The sequence below is a fragment of the Pollicipes pollicipes genome, unplaced genomic scaffold (genome assembly GCF_011947565.3).
Source record: "Pollicipes pollicipes isolate AB1234 unplaced genomic scaffold, Ppol_2.1 Scaffold_4219;HRSCAF=4965_pilon_pilon_pilon, whole genome shotgun sequence".
NCBI lineage: Eukaryota > Metazoa > Arthropoda > Thecostraca > Pollicipedomorpha > Pollicipedidae > Pollicipes > Pollicipes pollicipes.
In genome coordinates this window covers 19,867,642-19,888,966 of record NW_023596448.1, presented here as the reverse complement: position 1 = coordinate 19,888,966, position 21,325 = coordinate 19,867,642, and the positions used below count along the sequence as shown (strand labels likewise).

Genomic DNA, 21,325 nt, shown 5'->3' with positions numbered 1-21,325 from the left:
TCATGTAGAGTGGTGGACGATTCAGAGCAGGAAGAATAGTTTTTCCTGTGCTTTTGTAAAACCCACCTTACACTCGCCGGCATACAAATCAAAGAACATACAAAGATAACAATCTTGGACCAGTGGGGCCAAAGATGACAAAGCCAGACTGCGGAACGTAATTTAAGCAGACGTTGATTCAATACACGTTTTTAACAGCGATGAACATAGAGTTCAATCCACAGACCCGGGAAAAACGCAGTGATAACCGCGCTTTTAGTTATACATTTTTAACTCCAGGGATGCATGCTGGAAAACAGGTTTCATACTTCCATTCGGGCACGTTTTTCTCTAGTGATGCACGCGGACACATAAAGCTCGAACATGTGGACAGGGAATGTCACGTTAAGGTGACCTGAATACGACGTGTTTCCGCGTGTATTCTGGAACCTTGCTGCTCGGATTGGTAAAGCCAGATGTGTCTGAAACTGTCTGAGTCGTGTCATGATATGATTGAGTTGACTATGATTGACTACGGGCCATTGACGCTTCAGGAGCTGTCCCTGTTGCCACGCTGTATGATTGTAGTGACTGTTTCTGCACAGCTTGGAGGCAGCTTTGGTATTGGTCATCACAGCTGCAACATATTCTGGTTTGCTGATTATAATTTACGAAAATGCGTTTCTGTATGTGTACTGAAGGGATTGGTGGTGGGCAGTGCGTTTTCGTATGATCCAATTAGATTAAGCACGATTCGAACGGCTTCAAGAAATTTAATAGCACAGGAATAGAACACTCTCGTAGTCCATTCTTTTGAAATGGTTCGACATTCTTTCTAGCAGTGGCACGTTCTCCGTATCTTGGTCAGTTATGCACCGCAAAGGTAGGTTGCCGAATCGTGCTAGTGTTTACATTGCAGTGCCGGCGGGGTTGTTAGTATAATGTCGGATTCGATGCTATCCTAGACAGTGCAATGTCGAATAACACTGCATTGTTGGCTGCAACCGCTCCCACATCACAACGGAACACGACTCTACCGCGTTGGGTCGACACGGCAGCACGTGATCGGCCGCCCCTGACCCGCTGCCTCCGCCCGGCAGGTCACGTGACCAACCAGGTGGAGCTGAACGACGTGTGCAAGCAGCACGAGTCACTGCGCAGCCGGTACGCCTCGACGCTGTACGACTCGCGGTGCGTGGTGCTGGGCGTGCCGGCGGCGGCTGCGGCAGCGCCCGCCTCACCGGCCTCCAGCGACGGCGAGCGAGCCGCCGCCGCCGCCGGCGCCGCCAAAAAGGTCAGCTCCGGCAGCCTGGACCGCGACAGCGGCGTCTACGACCACAGCGAGCCGGCCGGCTCGCTCAGCGAGGCCAACAGCGAGGGCAGCGAGCCGGCCGGCGGCGACAGCGAGTCGGACGAGCCGGACGAGCGCGCCGGCCGGGCGGCGCGAGCCGGCGCCTGCATCCTGCCTGCCACCGCGCCCGCCGTCAACGGCGACGAGAACAAGGAGAACGCGCCGGTGGCGCCGCCGACGGCGCGCGAGCGCAACGCGCGCAATACGGCGCCGGACGCGCTGCGGCCGCCCGGCTCGTTCCGCGCGCGCACGCTGTGCTACAGCAGCGTCGAGCAGTGTGACGACTTGGACGCGCAGCTGCAGGAGTTCGTGGCGTCGCTGTTCTGGGTGCTGGAGGCGAAGCGTGTCGACAAGAGTGCCGAGCGGCTCGACAAGATGGCGCTGCTGTGCGCGCCGTTCGAGCGCAAGGACTTCGTGGGGCTGGACATGGAGAGCCGCAGCAATAAGAAGCGGTGCATGGGCCGCGCGAAGAAGCACCTGGCTGACCTGTCGCTGCAGACCGGCCTGCCCGGCGAGGCGATGAGCTACTACACGGCCGCCAGTGATCTGCTCCGCCAGAGTAACGACTGGCTGTGGCTGGCAGGTGAGGCTCGCAACGCTGGCTAGCACGTGACCTGACCTGGCCGTGACCTTCTCTGATCGTGACCTTCTCTGATCGTGACCTTCTCTGGGTGTGTCTGTCCGTGTTGGCTCTCGTGTGGCGCCGTGCGGCAGCATGGGTATACTTTGTGCGTTCCCCCGCCTTTGGCATCTGTGTGCCCTGCGTTTTGTAGTCCTCTTTGTGCTCTTGTGTTGACCTTCCCTTGCCTCCTTTGCGTTTTGTTTTTTGTCTCCGTGCTCACAACGTAATTTCCCGGATTTTCGAGTTGTCTGGGGTGTTCTTCCTGTATACTTGCATATGTCGTGTTCGCATCATGTCTGTGCATCATTATGATGCTCAGTGTTACCACGTTACTGTTAAGTGTGCATACGTGTTCTTGTGCGTACCCGCACAAGTGTGCACCAGTATGGATGCCCCAGTGTCTGTTGTGTTGTGCAGATGGATGGTCTGCGAATTGCCGATCTTTTCATTTCTGCGCGCGGCCTTTTCGTTTTTGTGACATCTACCGTTGGTGTTGATGTGTTGGTGCCGGTTTTTAGCGGTGCCCAGTCACTATGTTTCTTGTGACTTGTATCCGTGAATTGCGTATTGGTATCCTTGTATCCCGCTTGTATCCGTGAATTGAGCCCAAGTAGGTGTTGTTTCATGTCGTTGCTGCCGTGCCATCCCTGGCTGTTGTCTGCGTGTCCGTCGTTCAGTTGTCGGAGCGCAGTTGTGCTTACCCCAGCACTCCGCCTAGTTTCGTGCTCATCTTTCCCTAATTGCTTCATCGTTGGTAGTTCGCACAAAGCCCCCTTAGTTGGCCTGCTGTCGATGTATTGCGACTGGCTCCGCTTCAGCGTTGTGATTCGCGGGGAGAATGGACCCATTGTCGTGATTAGTCTTTTGAAGGCGCCGTTTGTTGTGATGTGTCAGCGTGTGATCAAGTGTGCGTATTGTTGTCATTAGTCTCGCGCTGTGTCGGAAAATTTGGAGAAATCAGCTCTGTCAACAAAGTTGACTGAGGTGATTGTTGTTACTTAGGAAGTTGGTGATGGTCTATGCTGGCGACCGCGTCCGTCTACCATATACTGACCTTGCGTTCTCTGTGTGTCGAAAACAGTCGGGGCTGTGACACTTTCTGCCAGATGGAGCTGTAACTCACGCCTTATGGCAGCTGATGTCAGCTGGTTAGCCCGGCTGGTTTCCGTCCTCATTCTGTTTCGAGCTCTGGTTCGGTCTGCTGCCGGCACAGCGCTGCCATATTTCCAGCGTTATTCTGCCGTGTCCTGCCATGACTTCGCTGGCGTCTGCCGCCTGCCGCCTTGCGTTGGGATAGGGCTCTGCTGCTACTCGGCCTGTCGTTTTCCGGCTACCATGAGGGCTTGAAACCTTCCAAATGGCGTACGAACCATCCATGTTGAATGAATTCTGGAACACGGGTTCGCACCTTTTGGTGACGTCACCGGACGGAGGTTCCCATCCACTCCACCTCGTGACCACATTAGCGGACGGAGGTCGATCTTTTCCAGCTCGTGGCCATGTGGAGCTAAGTCGCACTCCGTGTGACAGCTCCGAGCCGGAGCACACTTTTATCATGTGACCACTCCGGACCGGGATCACTCCTCTCCGTCGCAGAATGACCATCGTCGCAGGCGCGCCCTGAAGCCCCCCCTCCTCCCTGTAGCCACTAGCGCAGACCAGCGCGGTCGCCGTGCGGCTGTGGCTGCTGGGTCATTCCGAGGAACCGAAGCAGCTCCCACCGACGGCCTCTGGGCTGGCGCTTGGTTATCTGCGCGCCGTGGCTACGCTGTGTTTATCACATCTACTCAGCGCCGCCACAGCGTCAGTGGGCCTCTGCCGCGGCTGTGGTGCGGACAACTGGCCGCTGAGGCGTCAGTTAAGCTGGGCTGCCCCGGATTGTGTCAGCGCAAGACGCCCCCGCCCGCCCGTGTTCATGCCTGAGGTGATGCGGTTTAAAGCTGGTCGCTTATGTTTGCACCGCGTTGTTTTGGTGTCTGCTTCGACCGGTGCTCATGGCTTGAGGCTCGGTGGAAGGCGTCACCCTCGATCAGGTTTGCTTTCCACGACGAAGTGCCAAGCGTCACTTGATGGCCGCACTTCCCAGTTCTCTGCTCCAGTTCCACGCACTCGCGCGCGGCAGGCTTCTCGGACGCGTGGCATGCGCGCTCGGCTCCGCGTCTGCGGCGCGACCGAGACGAACTGGGCGAGCGGCGGGCGGGGAGAATGGGAGCCGCCCGTCGTCCGCCGGGGATGGCCGTCCGCGGCCGGCCCTGGTGGGCGGGTCATTATCACGTCACGGCGCCAGCCATGCCCGGGGCCAGGGCTGTGGCGGTCGGGCTGTGCCGTCCGAGGAGTCTGCGACGGCGGCCGGTAGCGCAGGCTATGGCTAAAAATGCAGGGATCGTCTCTGTATCGGCACTCTTGGTTGGAGTTACTTGCGGTCGGGTGGCGTGACCAACGGCGGAGAGAAGGTGGGCCAATCACTGGGCCAAACTCGGCGAGCCTTGCGTGACGCGGGAGCTGGCCAGTCCGGCTCTGACCTGGCAGCGGCGGTGTCCGGGGGCTGGCTCTGAGCTGGCCTGCTCAGCTCCGCCCTCCCCAGGCGGAGGACGTGGAGCGGTGCGGTCCCAGCGCGCACCGTGGAGCGGTGCGGTCCCAGCGCGCGCCTCTCGTGCAGACTGAACCCCAGGGGGACGGCTGGACGCCCGGTCGCGGTCGCAGCCTGAGACGTGCCTGTGGGCCAAGTGCGGCATGTGACGCGCCCGTTTCGAACGATCGTCGTCTGGTGAAGGCGGGCGCCTTGGTTGGTCTTTGAGACGGCTCCGGACTGCCGCCAGGGATGCTAAGGCGCCTGGCATCAATAAGAGGACCTCATTGACCGGCCGTGTTCATTAGTGATTTGTTCGCTGCGGCGTGTATCAGTTTCCCGAACATATGATGCGCTTCTTTGTACGCTTTTTTGTTGCGGTATTCACCGTCTCCTGGGTCTGGGGAAATGGGTGTCTGGCTAATCGGGCCTTGTGAACAAAGCTGCGGTGTGGCGTCAGTTGGAAGCTAAGATCGCGGTCACTGAAAGCGCGGACAAATGGATCTTTGGATCTTCCGGGCGGCCAGAGTCAATCTCGGCCCGCTGCTGATCAAATCGAGCGCCACGTGTGCTTCAGGTGGTCCAGATACGCCTTCAAGGCCAGCTTGCGGACGCCAGCCTGATAGCGTCGGACCATGGAACGCCTGGTGCGTGAGGAGTGATGGGCCCCATCAGCGATTAAAGTAATGTAATTTGTGCCGAGAAATTGGCACGAGTCGACCGTGAGATAACCGGATGTGATCCGGTGTGGAATGCCGGAGCGGTGGCGGCGTCTAATTGGGTCCGACGTGGCCTGACGTCTCCCTCGGGCGATGCGTGATTAACAGTGCGGCGTGCCCCCAGGAGGAATACGAATGGCTGGGTGTCTTCTGCCGCGTCCCTGTGCTGAACCGCTCTCGGAGCGTCAGAGCGGGCTGTGGTGGCCCTGAGTCCTGCCGTGTCCCTGTGCTGAGCCTTTCTCAGAGCGTCAGAGCGGGCTGTGGTGGCCCTGAGTCCTGCCGTGTCCCTGTGCTGAGCCTGTCTCAGGGCGTCAGAGCGGACTTTGGCTCCCTCTGAGTCCTGTTGTGTCACTGCGCGGGCCCCTCAGAGCATCGAGTGGGCTGTGACTCCCTCTAAGTCCCGCCATGTCCCTGTGCTGAGCCTTTCTCAGAGTGTCAGAGCAGTCAACTGCTGAGCCCCAGTGTGACCCCCGGCTGTATTACCCACGGAGTTCACTGTATCGCCTATGTTTCTGCGCTGAGTTTCGCTGTTTCCCCGAGAAGCGCCCCCACTGAGCTCGATTTGTGACCGTGCGCTGCGCCCCTTTCGCAGGCTGCTTCGAGGGCATGTGCGCAGCGTCGGCGGCGGTGCTGTATCCGGACCTGCGGCGGACCCAGGTCCAGCGCAACGCCTCGCTCAACCAGGGCCGCGTCTGCCGGACAGGGTCAGTGGCAGCGCCGCCGTCCAGCCGGCCACACAATGGCTGACGATATCCGCTCGTCTCATGGGGCGCGTAGCATGTTATTATCCAGCCCTGGTGTCGTACAATCTCGTCCGTTCATTCAGCTGTCCAGTGCTCGAGAACACGTGATGGGCTGTGCGAAGAGGGGAGAGAGGTCGGCGGCGGAGACCGAGGTGTGCCGTGCTGCTGTGCACGTGCGCCAGCCGTGGCCAGCTGTGCCCTGCAGCCCGGCAACGGCCCTGGCGCCGCGCCAAAGGCCGGCCATGGCGTCATGTTCGTAGCATCGGTGCGGCACAGCTGGTCGTGGTTGGCTCGTTGCCCCCCCCCCCCCCCCCCCCCACCGCCGTACCCCGTGCCAATCATGAATTTGGGTGTGATTCTGACCGCGTAACGCAGCTGCTGCCCGATGCAGTTCGTTTGTCAGTGTCCGCCGCTGGCGCACACTGCCGACACGGTTGGTTTGTCAGTGTCCGCCGCTGGCGCACTCAGCCGACACGGTTGGCGTGTCAGTGTCTGCCGCTGGCGCGCACAGCCGACGCAGTTGGCCGCTGGCGCACACAGCCGACCGACACAGTTGGCGTGTCAGTGTCCGCCGCTGGCGCACACAGCCGACGTAGTTGGTTTTGCCAGTGTTCGCCACGGGCGCACACAGCTGACGCAGTTGGTGTGTCAGTGTCCGCCGCTGACGCACACAGCCGACGCAGTTGGCCGCTGGCGCACACAGCCGACACGGTTGGCGTGTCAGTGTCCGCCGCTGGCGCACACAGCCGACGCAGTTGGCCGCTGGCGCACACAGCCGACACGGTTGGCGTGTCAGTGTCCGCCGCTGACGCACACATCCGACGTAGTTGGTTTTGCCAGTGTTCGCCACTGGCGTACACAGCTGGCGCAGTTGACCTGTCAGTGTCCGCCGCTGACGCACACAGCCGACGCAGTTGGTCTGTTGGCCGCTCAGCATGGAAGAAGGTTCAGCTCAGCTTTTCCCCGTGTGCTAAAGCGTCGTTGAGAGGCATCGTTCAACTTGTCTCACAGTGCGGGGCAAAATCCCATACATTCATCACACGTATTCCCGCACCGAAGAAAGCCATACGTCAGCTTGTTGCGAGCTCGCTATCGTCCAGAAGTCGTGTTCGGTTGTCCTGACAGTGCAGCGTTGATGGCTGTCGGTTCTGGCTGTGGCGTGTCGCATCATGGAGCCTGGGAGCCATCAAGCCAAGCATGGGCTGCACGCATTGGATGTGACTGGGGCAGGAGGGCTGTGCGCCGCAATAACAGACACAATCCTGGTGTCGGGACGTGCGTTTGTCGTGCCTTATTGCGCTTGAGTTCCCAGGATTTGCGGCGCTTGAATGTGGCGCAAGGTCTGTTGGCTGGCTGGCGTCCGTAAACCAGTTATGTGGTGCTGCGATTGGTGGGCTTGCTGGCAGAAGTGTGGCTCGACATCGTTCTGACTCGCTCAGCTGTTCGTGACGCTTCAGGTCATCTTCACGCTACGTCTCCGAATGTGTTGGAAGCGCACAAGCGCACGCCAGCGAATTTAGCCACATGGTGCTCTGACCTTGGCCACTTGAGCACTTTGTTCGCACCCCAGATTGGTGGGTCCGCCCGACCGTGCGCCCGTGGGTCGAAAGCTGTCCGAGAGATGTCGCTGGGAGCTGGCGCGCCCGCGCCGTCGGCCTCTGCAGCCACTGTGGGCGATGTCGCTTTCAGCTGCTGTGCTCAATTTATCGCCATCGGCCTCTTTGTCATTGTGGTGTTCGGGCGGCTGTAGAAACCGCCGCTGACCGGTGCGTGAGATCGGCACGGCTGCGGTCGTTTGACGCGCTTTGAGGGCTCACATCGCTTATGTGTGACCCGCCCGCTGTCCGGGTCCCGCAGACGGCCGGCTACAGGCTCCAGCAACTCCCTGCCGCACGGCATCGAGCCGGCCGAGATGCTGGAGGCCTCCCGCGGCTGCCTGACGCCCTCCGAGATCGTGGACAAGTACCGGGAGTCGGTCGTCCACTACAGCAAGGTCAGCGCCGTCCGGCCGCTGTCCCGCCGCCCCAGCCGGCGTGCCCGGCAGGCAGATCAGTGACGGAACGCTGACGTCGCCTCTGACGCCGTGTGCGGTGCATTGCTGACGCTGCGGAAGTCCGGCCGGACGAACCGGGACCATAGTAACGCCATAGCATCTCATGCTCTCGCGTCCAGTGTGGCTGCAGAGCGGTTGGCTCTTTGTTCAGTCCTGCGTCCCCTGGCCCTGCGAGCGCTGAACAAAAATCCCTAAAGCTTGGCTTTAGGGATTTTTGTTTGTTCAGCCCCCTTCCCCCCGTCCAGTTTCGATGCTGGATCGCCGTTGTGTTGCCTGACCGAGCGGTCAGTGGCTGACGGTGCTGCTGAACCCGTGCTCTGCCTCGCCGCCGACAGTACCGGCACGCGGGAGTGATCGAGACCGAGTGCAGCCTGAAGGCGGTGCACGTGCTGATCGAGCAGGCGCGCTACCTGATGGCGGCCGAGTTCCTGCAGAACGTGGTCTTCATCAACCTGCAGCTGTCGGACGAGGAGAAGGTATGTCCAGCGCGCCGCTGGTCTCGCCCGAACGCGGGCGCGCGCGCAGGCAGTTCGCGCCCCTGGCTGAGTTCTGAATCCGGCGTGCGTCGACCGTTGATCTGTGCAGCGCCGAGACCCGTCTTGTGCGCGCGACACCTATTGGCATGTATGCTCGTTTTAGTTCATCATTTCCCTTGCGTGCGTGAGTTGCCTTTTTGGTTGCTGTGGATCACCTATGCCTTTGTCTGCCGGGTGTATAAACAGCGAGGCACAGCGGTCCGAAAGTCATCCAGTTGGACGTGCAGAATATAGATATAACTTGGTGCTGACAATTTGCGCTCATACATGCTGATATAGCAGAATATGCACAGTTTTGTTGGCCGCTAGTCCGTTGTCCTTTGAGCCCGAACCTGACCCGTCTGACCGATTTGCCAAGCGTAAGGCGCCTGGACTTTGGGTTGATCATCGTCCTGCTCGATGTTAATTGGGTAACCTTGGCTGGAGGGAGGAACAACCGGCAGTGAAACCCGAGGCGGAAGTGCCATGATACCAACAATCGACATTCCTACCTTCCAAGTGGCCGCTTATTGTCGCACTGCATGGGTTGGGTGTAACATCGCATATTGCAATGCAACCTTGCAATGTGTTCCGCACCGTGCGCATGGCGGCCCACGCTGCTGCCGTCGGGGTTTCCCCTCCCGCCATCATGCTGCTGGCACCCGCTCGGCACCGGCGCCTGTCTGTCGGAGCCTGGTGATTAGGGGCCATAGACAGAGGCCCAGCCTTGGGGCGTCTGCCGCGGCCGAGGCCGTGTGGGTCTGGCTGGGCGTGCCTCTCTGTGTGCTTAGTGGATGGGAGGAGTGGTCACCCCGTCTGGTCGCGATTCACCCGTGGTGTTGATCGTGTCCAAGCAGCGGCTGGTGTGTGTGTGTGTGTGTGTCGTTGGGCGAACAGGAAGTGGATCCTTCCGTCGGGGGTAGCGCTCTGCTGGTTCGTGGGTGCTGTGGCTCATACCGCGAGATGCTTATACATGGAAGTGGGGGCGTGCCGGCCATCTCTTCAGGGGCTCACAACTCGAGCGAGCAGAATCCGACCCTCGACTGGTCGAAGCCTCTGTGCTCCAATACATGGGTTTGGACTTGACCAACGCCACAACCCCGGTGACTTGTGCGATTCAGTACTTCAACCGTATCCTGCACAGGTCCAGTGTCTCACAACTCCACCCTCTGCGGGTCCAGCGCTCACAACGCTCCCTCGGCAGATCGGGTGTCCCACAATGCCTCGTCATCGGTCCGGCGTCTCCAAAATCGCCGCCACAGGCCCAGTGCCTCACAGCCCCGCTCTCCGCAGATCCAGCGGTTCACCACGCTCTCGGAGCTGTACGCGCAGTGCGGCTTTCCACCGGAAGGCGGCCTTCTTCCGGCGCGTGGCCGCCATGCGCTTCGTGGCGTCGCAGAACCCGCAGCCCTCCTGGAGCCAGTGTTACCAGCTGCTGCTGCAGGCGATGGACGGCTACCGCCTCAGCCTGGACCCGGCCCACTTCCGCGCCGGTGAGCTGGCCGCCGCCGGGGGTGGCCGGCCCGCTGCGACGGTGGCATACCGTGGGCTCGCCGTCGGCAGCTGGGTTAACGAGAGACCCGTTCGCAGTCACGTTGCTGCTTTAGGTAGCGAGGTTTGATAGCGCCTGTGTTAGTTTACAACGCGCGGTATTGCCGCGGCCAGCCGCGCCGCATTCTCTCGCGCGGTCACTGTTGGGAAAAGTAACTGGGGTGGTGGGAACGGCACCGACTGTGTCATGCTAGCGTTTCAAAATAAGATGAGAGCACAATGTGACCTAAACAAAGTATGCGCCACACGGTTCCCGCCGTCGTCCTTTTTATAAGAAATAATCGCCGGAAAAGGGAAGTCTTAGAGGTGAAAGGATTCAGCCCCACTGCGTCGTGCTGCGAATTATGTTATTTCTGCTAACGTTAGCGTGTATTTCTGCTAACGTTAGCCTCAGGCCAACCAACCATACCGTTCGCCCTGCGAAATATTCCGGTCGGCGGGGCGACCGCACCATGCGGCGCTCCTCGCCCGTCGTCCATCGCGCGGACCCCCTGTATAAGTGCGCCATCGCCGCCAACGGTGATGTACGTGCTCAATATGCATATGAACCCAAGACGAAATAAATTTGAAGCTAATGTGAGCCGTGGCCGATACATTTTCGCAATGCTGTTGCCGTTGGGTCAGTGGGTGAATCTGGGCGCCATATGACCAACGTAGTCGGTGCGCCCCAAAGCCCAAATTATCATCATCATCATCAGTGGGTGAATCGGATGAAAACACAAAAACAGTAGACATGCACAAACCCTCAATAATTGTGCCAACACTGCAACAAGGCACACGGTGAAATATTTCCTGGTGAATACAAAGTAGTCGTTTTGAGCATTAAGATTCGCCCGATTCGTGGCCTTTGTTTTAAGGAACTGTCTTATCACGCATCCGTGAGCACTGCTTGGTCACCTGTGCAAAGTTGGCGCCAAAGTCGCATTGTTGGTAACTTTCTAATTGTATTGTGGTTGTTCATTCGACTTACTGCATCGACGATGTGTTTCATTCATGACGTGGGCTTTCTCCATTATCATGTTTTGACTACGATGCACCTGAGGGACTGAGGCGCGGTGTTTTGTTTTTTTTTTGTTTTTTTGTTCGTCTAAGTAATTAGCGCCCTGTTGCGTGCCAGTCCGCTTGTTTGCGCTGTGTTGGCTTTGCAAAATGTGCGGGTGCGCCTCGTCGCGGGTGTTCCACCCACAAGCCGCGGCCGGAGGAGAACTGGCGGCTATGGCTTGAGGCAACACGTGTCAGCTGGCTGGTGACTGTGGCGCCGTCTGCGACCGCTCTCCGGCGCGGCCGTCGATCACAGCCGACCACTGTCTGTGAGGCGTCGTCCCCGGGGTCCCATCACGCGCGTGTTGTAGTCCGCTCGTGACAGCCGCGAGCCGCCCCGCCCGTGACAGCTGCGAGCCGCCCCGCCCGTGACAGCCGCGGGCCGCCCCGCCCGTGACAGCCGCGGGCCGCCCCGCCCGCGACAGCCGCGGGCCGCCCCGCCTGTGACAGCCGCGAGCCGCCCCGCCCGTGACAGCCGCGGGCCGCCCCGCCCGTGACAGCCGCGGGCCGCCCCGCCCGTGACAGCCGCGAGCCGCCCCGCCCGTGACAGCCGCGGGCCGCCCCGCCCGTGACAGCCGCGAGCCGCCCCGCCCGTGATAGCCGCGAGCCGCCCCGCCCGTGACAGCCGCGAGCCGCCCCGCCCGTGACGACCGCGGGCCGCCTCGCCCGTGACGACCGCGGGCCGCCCCGCCCGTGACAGCCGCGAGCCGCCCCGCCCGTGACAGCCGCGAGCCGCCCCCTCCCGTGACAGCCACGAGCCGCCCCGCCCGTGACAGCCGCGAGCCGCCCCGCCCGTGACAGCCGCGAGCCGCCCCGCCCGTGACGACCGCGGGCCGCCCCGCCCGTGACAGCCGCGAGCCGCCCCGCTCGTGACAGCCGCGAGCTGCCCCTCCCGTGACAGCCGCGAGCCGCCCCGCCCGTGACGACCGCGGGCCGCCTCGCTCTGACGTGCCGCGCCTGTGTCCGGCAGACCGCGTGACCGGCTGGTCGGCGCTGCAAACTCAGCTGCTGCAGGAGCTGGTGGGCTCGTCGCGACGCATGGGCAACACGCCGCTGGCCGTGCGCCACCTCACCTTCCTGCTGCACGCCATGTTCGGCGCGCTGAGCGCGGCAGAGCGCGCCGAGTTCGCCGCCCAGCTGGAGGGGCTGGCGGCGCTGTGTCAGCCGGCGGCGCCCGGCCCGCTGGTGCTGGAGACGGGCCTCATCATACCGCCCGTGAACCTGTACTGCCTGCCGCTCGTGAGGTAGGTGCTGCGGTGGAGCGGCGGCGGCGCCTGGCTGGTGCGCCGGGCACGACGGGAAGGAGGGTGGCAGGGAGGACGTCTGCGGCCGGGAGTCGGGGGTGTTGAGTCACGACACTCTTTGAAAGTGTGGATTTCAGATGTGTATGCGCTTATGCGTACCATCTAGCGGTGTCTTTTCATGTACATTCTTCGTTTATCACGGGAGGAAAAAGTTAATTATGTCATGATGTGCGTATTTTGTGGCGGGACTGCGACAATCCGTGGCTTACAAGCGCTGATTGGTAGGCAAGCACAGGCCTCGCCGGCTGCTTCCTTGCCTCTTGATGCCGCGTGAGTGGCGCTCGTGAGAACTGATCGTAATGCACGGCAAAGACGGCTAATCTGCGGTGGTGGGTGCGCTGCCGTGTTGTGGAGCGTCGTGGAGCTTCCCATGGGTCGTCGTTCTCTTGGCGGCGTCTCCAGGGGATGATGACGTGCCTGTCGTGGAGCCTTACCCTTCCACGTGTTCTTCGTTGTGAAGCGCCGCCAATCCACGCTTCTATCGTGGAGCCGAACCCCTCCACGTGTCCTTCGCTGTGAAGCGCCGCCACTCCACGGTCCTGTCGTGGAGCTGTACCCCTCCACATGCCCGTTGCTGTGGAGCGCCGCCACTCCACGGTCCTGTCGTGGAGCTGTACCCCTCCACGTGCCCGTCGCTGTGAAGCGCCGCCACTCCACGGTCCTGTCGTGGAGCTGAACCCCTCCACGTGTCCTTCGCTGTGAAGCGCCGCCACTCCACGGTCCTGTCGTGGAGCTGTACCCCTCCACGTGCCCGTCGCTGTGAAGCGCCGCCACTCCACGGTCCTGTCGTGGAGCTGTACCCCTCCACGTGCCCGTCGTTTTGAAATGCCACCACTCCACGGTCCTGTCATGGAGCTGTACGCCTCCACGTGCCCGTCGTTGTGAAATGCCGCCACTCCATGTGTCCGCCGGCGCGGAGCCGTACCAGAGCGTCGTCTCTCGCGTGACCGGCCCTCGCCCGTCCGCAGGCGGTTCCGGCCGCTGGAGTACCCCGTCCACCTGCGGCCCCAGCTGCTGCTGCGGCCCAAGGCCGACGACCACGGTCCGTTCATCTTCAGCCCGCTGCAGTTCGGCAGCTTGCGGCGCCAGAAGAAGGACCGTGAGAAGCTGGGTGAGAGTCGCGAGCGCATGGCACGGGGCGGGCCTGCTGACGGGAGTGCATGGCACGGGCGGGCCTGCTGACGGGAGTGCATGGCACGGGCGGGCCTGCTGACGGGAGTGCATGGCACGGGCGGGCCTGCTGACGGGAGTGCATGGCACGGGCGGGCCTGCTGACGGGAGTGCATGGCACGGGGCGGGCCTGCTGACGGGAGTGCATGGCACGGGCGGGCCTGCTGACGGGAGTGCATGGCACGGGGCGGGCCTGCTGACGGGAGTGCATGGCACGGGGCGGGCCTGCTGACGGGAGTGCATGGCACGGGGCGGGCCTGCTGACGGGAGTGCATGGCACGGGGCGGGCCTGCTGACGGGAGTGGTGGGGAGCTGCAGGGCTTTGGCACGCGTTTGTCTTGTTGCTTAACACTTTTGTCTCTGGACACTGACAGTTTGCCAGACATTTTAAAGATTGTCTGATTCCGTATGTGCAATTCAATGCCCAGTGTCCTGAATTTAAGACATTAATTAGATTTAATTTCACTGAATATACAATCGTCTGTATTAATTAGATTGTAAAGTTACACAGGGAACTGTGCACTTGGAGAAGGTGCATGATCTTTTGCACGCATAACGTCGAATACCATGTCGACGAAAGGGGCGATTTGACCTCTTACTTCCAATCCTCCTGCTCCGTCGCACGGCGCGTCCTTGTCTGAACAGCGCGTCGCTCTCTCGTGCCGCGCAGAGTTCAACTGGGTGGCGGGCGAGCTGAGCCAGGTGGAGCTGTCGGTGGAGAACCTGCTGCCGGCCGACCTGCGCGTGACGGCCGTCAGCCTGCTGTGCGACGGCGCGCCGCTCGACACGTTCCCCTCGACGCTGACGCTGGCGGCCGGCTCCGGACAGCACACCGTCAACCTGGTGGGCGCACCCCAGGCGCCCGGCCAGGTTACCATCACAGGTGAGTGGCGGCGGCGCTCGCCGGCGGGGAGCACTGTTTGGACGCTAGAGCTCAGGGGAGCGCCCCAGGCGCCCGGCCAGGTCACCATCACAGGTCAGCGGCGACGGCGCTCGCCGGCGGGGAGCGCTGTTTGGACGCTGGAGCTCAGGGCGGAGCACGATGGCACATCAATAAGCACGTAACACATACACGCATAACAACGTCACGATAGCAAGGATGACGATAGCACATCAATGGCGGGTGGGCAGTCTGCTTCGCAGGAATAGTGTTGGTCACTGCGACAGGTGAGATATGGATAAAGCTCACAATCGCGCTTCGGCGGTAAGGTGAGAAGACAGGCCGTTGCTGAGTACTGTGGGCGGGCCGTGGTGGAGAGTCGGGATCACTGCACTAGCTCCGTAATGAGAGTGCGCGGTTGCTGTTCCAGCTTAAGCTGTGACCTTGGGTACACTAAACCGTCCCGTATCCGCCTGCGTGCGTGACTGACTGGCCGTCGCCGCCGCCGTCGCCACAGGCTACACGGCCACCGTGTTGGGCGTGCGCTCCAACTGCCGGCTGAAGCACATGGACTGGGTGGACGTGTCGCAGTACACGGTGGCCGTGGTGCCGGCGCTGCCCCAGCTGCAGGTGTCCACGTCGGCCGCCAAGCTGGGCGGGCCGGCGCCGTTCGACGGCTGCGGCATCGTTAGCGGCGCCCACCTCAGCCTGCTGGCCGGAGAGAGGTGGGTGGGCGCTGATGGGGATGACCGGGCGCGGGTGTGGTGCCAGAGATGACGCCTGGTTCAGAGGACCGCGCGCGTGTGTGTGTCTGCGGTGGGTCAGCGGGGGCAGCCGAACGCCGGCGCAGTGCCGTCTCCTGCGGTCTTCGATGTGGTGGCTGGGTGGTCTGGGGTGACGACTGCGCTTGGCACCGCCGCTGGCATGACCGCCTCACCAGCCGGTGTCACACTCTGCCGCAGCCACGAGGTCACCATCAGCCTGCAGAACAGCTCGTCGCAGCCGGTGGAGCGGCTGGAGGTGACGCTCGAGCCGCCGCACGACGGCCGCCTCTTCGCGTTCCGGCCGGAGCAGCTGGCCGAGCAGCTGCCGCTGGCGCCGGGCGCCGCCGCCCAGCTGACCCTCACAGTCACCGCCTGCCACGACTTCGTCCTGCACGGCGAGGAGCCCGAAGGTACGACGCCGGTGACCCGGCCAGCGCGGCGGTGTCTTGGCCGTCCGCGCGTGCGCAGTGCCATTAAGGGCAGGAGCACTGCCCCCCCCCCCCCGCACTCCCACCCCTGTTTCGGGTGTGTGTCGCGCTAGGGCAAAGCCCCAGGATGAAGTGGAGCACAGATTAGGGCGAAGCAGGAGTGTGTGTTGTTTTCATGTTCGCGGACTGTTGGTGCTAGGTGCATGGGGTAAGGGCGTCGTGTGTCGTATTTTAGCTGCTCTCGTGAAGGATTTGCCGCTAGTTGCATGGTTTTTGCTTAGTTCTGTTGCATTTGGAGCATGTACTTAGCTTGATGGCGGTCCAACATCTCATGACGTGGGTTATCGTTGTACTCGAACATTGTTGTCTTATAAGTGCCAGAAGTCAATACCATGCAACACATTTTGTGTCACCGACGGGTGGTGTTTCCTATTAAGTGGAGGGCTCCAGCTCCCAAACTTTGAGAAGAAATTGGGAAAGATCCGTGGAGTCCGGAAAATCCTGTTTCTTGGCAAACATTTGGAATGGGAAAGGTTTGGCCACTTTTTGCCGGTCCCCTCCCCCCCCCCCACCAAACCTATTTTGCGAAACTTTACCCTTGACTGCTACGTACCTGGTCCATCACTGTCAGGACTGGTCATACCTGGGTGATGTCTGTCTGACTGATGACGCTGACGACGCTGACGCCGACTGACGCCGACTGATGTGGCTTTCAGCTATCGAGTCCGCCAGCTTAACGGGAAGCCAAGCGCCCAGCCTGATGAGCTCGGCCGCCACCTCCCTCCCCTCGCGTCTCTCGAGTGCGCTGTCCTCGGGCCGCGGCCGCCGAGCGCCGGGCGAGTCGACGCCGTCGCTGGGGGGCGGCAGTACGCTGTCGTCGGGCAGCGGCGGGCAGACGGCCGTGTCCAGCCTGGCCCGGCGCCCCAGCCTCCAGGAGACCCGCTACCCGGCCAAGGTCAGCGTCCCGCTCTCGCTAGCGCTGGCTGATGGCTGATGGCTGATGAAGTCATCTTGTCGGTGACACCATAGAGCGGCTGCGCTGCGCCTTATGCTCTCACATTTCCAAGCTGGATACCAAACCTGACTGAACTAAAGCTCCAAGTACTAAATTGAATAAAGTAATAGCCGTGGTATGTCTTGCCATGCCCTGATGCCATGATGATAGCCATGAAATAAACTAAAGCCATGAATGTTGAACTCGTCTAAAATAAAGCTCTCGACACCAAACTAAACTAAATAAAATTGATTAAGCCGGATACACAGGCCCTATGTTAGCCATCAGCGGTGGGCGCGGCGTCAATCAGCTGTGGCGTGGATCCTTGCCGTGGCTTGACCCGAGCGGCGGACGTCTGCGGCAGGTGGTGGAGGGCATCCTCAAGGTGCGCTACTCGGGCGGACCTGGCCTGGCGGCCGGCTTCTGCCGCGCCTTCAACATCCTCGTATCCGTCGACGTGCTGCCCTCCGTCTACATCACCAAGTGGGACGTGTTGCCGGCGGAGACGTGAGTGGCGCGTGGCGGCGGCGGTGGCGCGGGAGCGACGGCGGTGGCGCAGCGCTCGGAGGCGCCCGCTGCGCCCTCTGGGAAGGGTTCCGCGTATTTCGCTGAGAGGATGCCGTAGATGTGTCATGCTACGTGCGTCAGCTGGTCTTTAAGGACAATGTTGAAACCTCGCCAGTGCTACGATTGTTTGCTGGCGCATGTGTCTCATGCTCACATGCACGTTGCCACAAACAGCCCCTTTCAAAAGTACATTCGAGTGTGCCAGTGCTGACTGAGTGGTCGGTACCTAGTCGTCCGTTGCCAAGCTTGGGTAAGAAAGCTGGCAGTCTCTCTGGTTGTCCACTCTGCACAGATGTTAGTGGAAAGCACCCCTCTGAAAAGCAGGTGCGCGAGCAGACTGCCGACGGGGCTGGTCGGCAGCGGCATCGGCATCACGGCATCACGAACCTGACCCGGCGGCCGCGCCCCGCCCGCAGCCTCAGCTCCTGCTACCTGGTGCTGGACGTGCTGAACGCGACGGACGCCGAGCTGGAGCTGCAGTACACGGACGGCAAGCGGCTGCTGATGGAGGGCGGCGAGACGTGCCGCGTGCCCGTGCCCGTCGACCGGTGCCCCCTCCGGCCGCCGACGGTACGGCGGAGGGCGATGCGGCGCCGCCGACTGGCGCAGCTGCGCGCCGTGCGACCGCCGTCTGCCTCTGTTCGGCCCCTGCGCAGACGACTGCCGTCCTCGCCGTGGGGCGGGAGTCGCAGTCTCCGTCTGCACTGTTCGCGAGTCGGTACATGTGGTGACTGCGGACAGGGCGCGCGACAGTTAATATTACTATCGTCGCACGGTCACTGTCCACCCCGTCGGACCACAGCGGGGTGAAAACGTGCGTGCGTTGCCACCAGGATATGGTACGGCTGCCGGTGTGGTCTTGATGTTGTTGTCAGACGGCGTCGGCCTGGCCGCCCGGTCTCCGAGCCGGTGGCTCTGCCACTGCCCTACGTCGGGCGATGACCTGAAGCCCGATGTCCCGTCGCTCACAGGAGCCGGCGGTGCCACCGGCCGGCGGGCAGCCGCCGCCGGACGGGCCGCAGCCGCCCGACTCGGGCTGTGACGTCAGCGACCACGTGACGCGGCTGGTGACGCTGCTCTGGCGGACGGCCGAGGGCGAGCGCCACGGCACGGCCGACCTGCGCGGCGTCACGTGGAGCGCCCCCATGCTGGACGCGCTGCGCATGTCTCCCGTCAGATGGGGTACGTCGGCCGCCGCCGCCGCCGCCGCCGCCGCTATGGCGGGCCGTGTGGCCTCAGGGTTGGCCACGGCGCTTGTGCGCGGCGCTCATGTCGGATGGCTCACTCCGCTCAGCCGAGAGGAGGTGACGGAGGAAAGGGATGTGGTGGCAGGGGCGGAGGTCAGCGCACTGGTGGGCGAGGGGGTCAAAGGAGTAGCTTTCGTGCGATAGGCGACGGGTGCAAGGGGACGGTGAGTATCGTGCTGGTGTCTTGTAGTCTGCTTGCTGGCTGTTTGTCGGCTCGGGCAGGCTTCATTCCACTGAAATTGTACTGACATCTGCCGTCCGGCAGACGTGCTGTGGAACGGCGAGGCGGCCGGTAGCCATGGCGACCGCCAGGCACGCATCGGTGACGTCATCAACGGCGAGATCCGCGTGGTCAACTGCAGCCAGTCGGCGATGCGTGACGTCACGCTGAAGCTGAGCGTGTACCAGGACCACCAGAACGGCGCGCTCAGCTACCGGCTGGAGAACAAGGTGTCAGTCTCCGGCGCGCTCAGCCGTCACGCTGACCAGGTGGGTGGAGCGGAGCGGGTGGGTCGGCACGGCGGCGTGGTCTGGCCGCTTCTTAGGCTGAATTGGTGCCTTTTTTGCTGGATTGTGCGTCTTGTTGATGTCAAAGGGGGTTCTGTCGCTGGCCCTGATTACGCAGCCTTCGCCAGGGGTGCAATCTTGTAACTAATGTTGCCGCCGGGATGAAATGTTGCACAGCTTCATGTGTACCCTGTATGCTTACGATAATGCTGGCTTTTAATGCTGTAGCTATGATGCCAGATATGTTAGAGCGTAGTCAAGTGCTTAGAAAACACGGATTTAAGGGCAACACCGGATATGATTTTCTGTGTAGGCGTGTGCGCTGCTGCGGAATTACGCCACTAGTTTCAGGGAAGCACAGCCGCAATATATGTCACGCTTTTCCTCGGCCGGTTTGCTGTTGTTCCCACTGTCGTCTTGTCCCTCCATCTACTGCGGCACTCTCGCTCCCAGTATTACCCCAGCCAGAGGTGGTGATTGGTGAGGCCCCGGCTTCCTTCCCATGTAACGTTGGATCTCTGATATTGTCTTGGGAACTCCCAGTAATTTGGGCTGAAATATTACCAAAGCTTGGAAAAAGCTGGCTGTCACGCAACGCTTATCCGCTTTAAGCATTGTTCGCTGGTTATGACTACTGTGCGGCGCAAATGAAGGATTGTGCTAACGTGATACAATTTTTGGAAAACTGTCGGTCAAAATAAAGTGGGCTGAATCCGTTTAAAAAAAAAACGCATTTGGAGGAGGTTAGATGGTTGAACCCTCGGCTGCCCCCGCCCCCCTCCATTTGTAAAGTTTGACGCCCCTGATGGCTCCAACCCTTCAAAGTTGTTACGGTGCCTGCGCCTCAGTTTCATATTTCTGCCGCCAGGTGCCGGTAGGACGGTGCTCTTCTCCATCCTGTCGGCTTGCTTTTCTTTTCCGCCGGCTACTACAAGCTGGAGCTCACCTGCACAGCGGCCGGCGGCCAGCAGTGGAGCCACGTGCAGGGGCTGGAGGTGGTCTGAGCCGCCGACAGGGGCGCGCGCATCGCGCTCGCCCCGGGCAGAGCTACTCAGCCTTGTTTTGCCCGGGTATTGCGTCTGCTGAGCGGGGGTGGGGCCCAGTGGGGCTGGCATGTCAGACTATTATTCTGAGATGCTGTCCGTCAGAGGACAGGTTACTCAGTGGTTATATTTGTTAGAATGTGTACCGCTGTGCTCAGCTCCGCTTTTCGGGAAACGTGCGGTCGATATGTCGTGGGGCGCATCGCCGGTGCTGTCCTCTGTCACAAGTTTAGCTGTTCATTGCCGCCGAGAGGTGGCGCTCGACTCGCTTCCGGCCTGTCCGTCCCACGCATAGGGGACTGCTGCTGGGGACGACGCTCAGTGATGGCCCGCGGGCCGTGTACCTCGCGCGGGGGACCCAAGCATATAAGCGCGATCTGACGGCTACTGTGTTAACCAAAGAGCACCGAGCCGCGCCGCGCCGCGCCGGCGGACTACTCGAACGGAATCGGGCCCGCGCGGGACGGCAGAGCCGCTTTGGGGACGGAGCGGTGCCCGGTACAAACTGCCTTCCGAGTGTGGACGCGAGCTTCTGTAGCAGGTCGTGCAGTCGCCGCCCATTTACGCTGTGATATGGTGCTTCGAGTCAGCGCGCGGCGGTCGCGGACCTCCGCGCGCCTCGGCGCCAGAGGAGGGCTGCGCCCTCCGTGCGGCCGGCCGGCCTGGGCGGGCTGGTGTGTTGTGAGTGGTGTGCTGTGTAGCCGACTGAAGGCAATAAACGGCCACAATATGCTGCCAGTGTCGGTGCTCTGGACTGCGGCGAAAGGTGGCAGCGGATGCATCATGGCCGATTTTGAGAACTGCGGACGTCCGGGTTCGAGAACAATACATGGCCGAGTTTGAGAACTAGACATGGCCGAGTTCGAGAGTTATACATGGCCCAGTTCGAGAACTACCAGTTGCTGTGGCGGATTAAGTCAGTCGTGTATGTTAATGTGTTCTGAGGTCGCAAACTCATCTACTCCCGGTTTTTTATCAGAGATGGTTGTTTTACATGTGGTAGGAATACATTTTGCTGAACTTATATGAGCTCTTACGGGTCGTCTGCAAACATCGCGGAGCGTAGGCAAATGGGATGGCCTGAAAACAAAATGTCCTGGGTCATTCTAGGTCAGTGACCTATTCTGACCTTTGAGAAGTCTATAGAAGGTGTATAATGCGGTTCCTGCTATCAATGACTTCGAAACGAGCACCAGGAACTACTCCATTTTGCAACCGCTGGAGTAATAAAACGGGTGGGGTTTGATCTTGGTCTGACCTTCATACCTGGCCTTGGGT

At 61.2% G+C, this 21,325-nt stretch overlaps 1 protein-coding gene across 1 annotated transcript in view; it reads left to right on the top strand.

The window, feature by feature from the left end:
• The window catches only part of brun (trafficking protein particle complex subunit brun), a 77,577-nt gene extending 56,572 nt beyond the window's left edge, over positions 1–21,005 (top strand). The window contains 18 exon segments of the mRNA XM_037217876.1: positions 1,080–1,913; positions 5,833–5,944; positions 7,841–7,976; positions 8,372–8,512; positions 9,845–9,889; positions 9,891–10,044; positions 12,114–12,387; positions 13,416–13,558; positions 14,288–14,500; positions 15,015–15,222; positions 15,460–15,671; positions 16,406–16,644; positions 17,048–17,190; positions 17,667–17,820; positions 18,222–18,272; positions 18,345–18,432; positions 18,763–18,986; positions 19,873–21,005. Coding sequence (XP_037073771.1) covers positions 1,080–1,913; positions 5,833–5,944; positions 7,841–7,976; positions 8,372–8,512; positions 9,845–9,889; positions 9,891–10,044; positions 12,114–12,387; positions 13,416–13,558; positions 14,288–14,500; positions 15,015–15,222; positions 15,460–15,671; positions 16,406–16,644; positions 17,048–17,190; positions 17,667–17,820; positions 18,222–18,272; positions 18,345–18,432; positions 18,763–18,986; positions 19,873–20,184 — 3,683 coding nt within the window. The 3' untranslated portion in view covers positions 20,185–21,005.
• Positions 21,006–21,325: the final 320 nt, after the last annotated feature.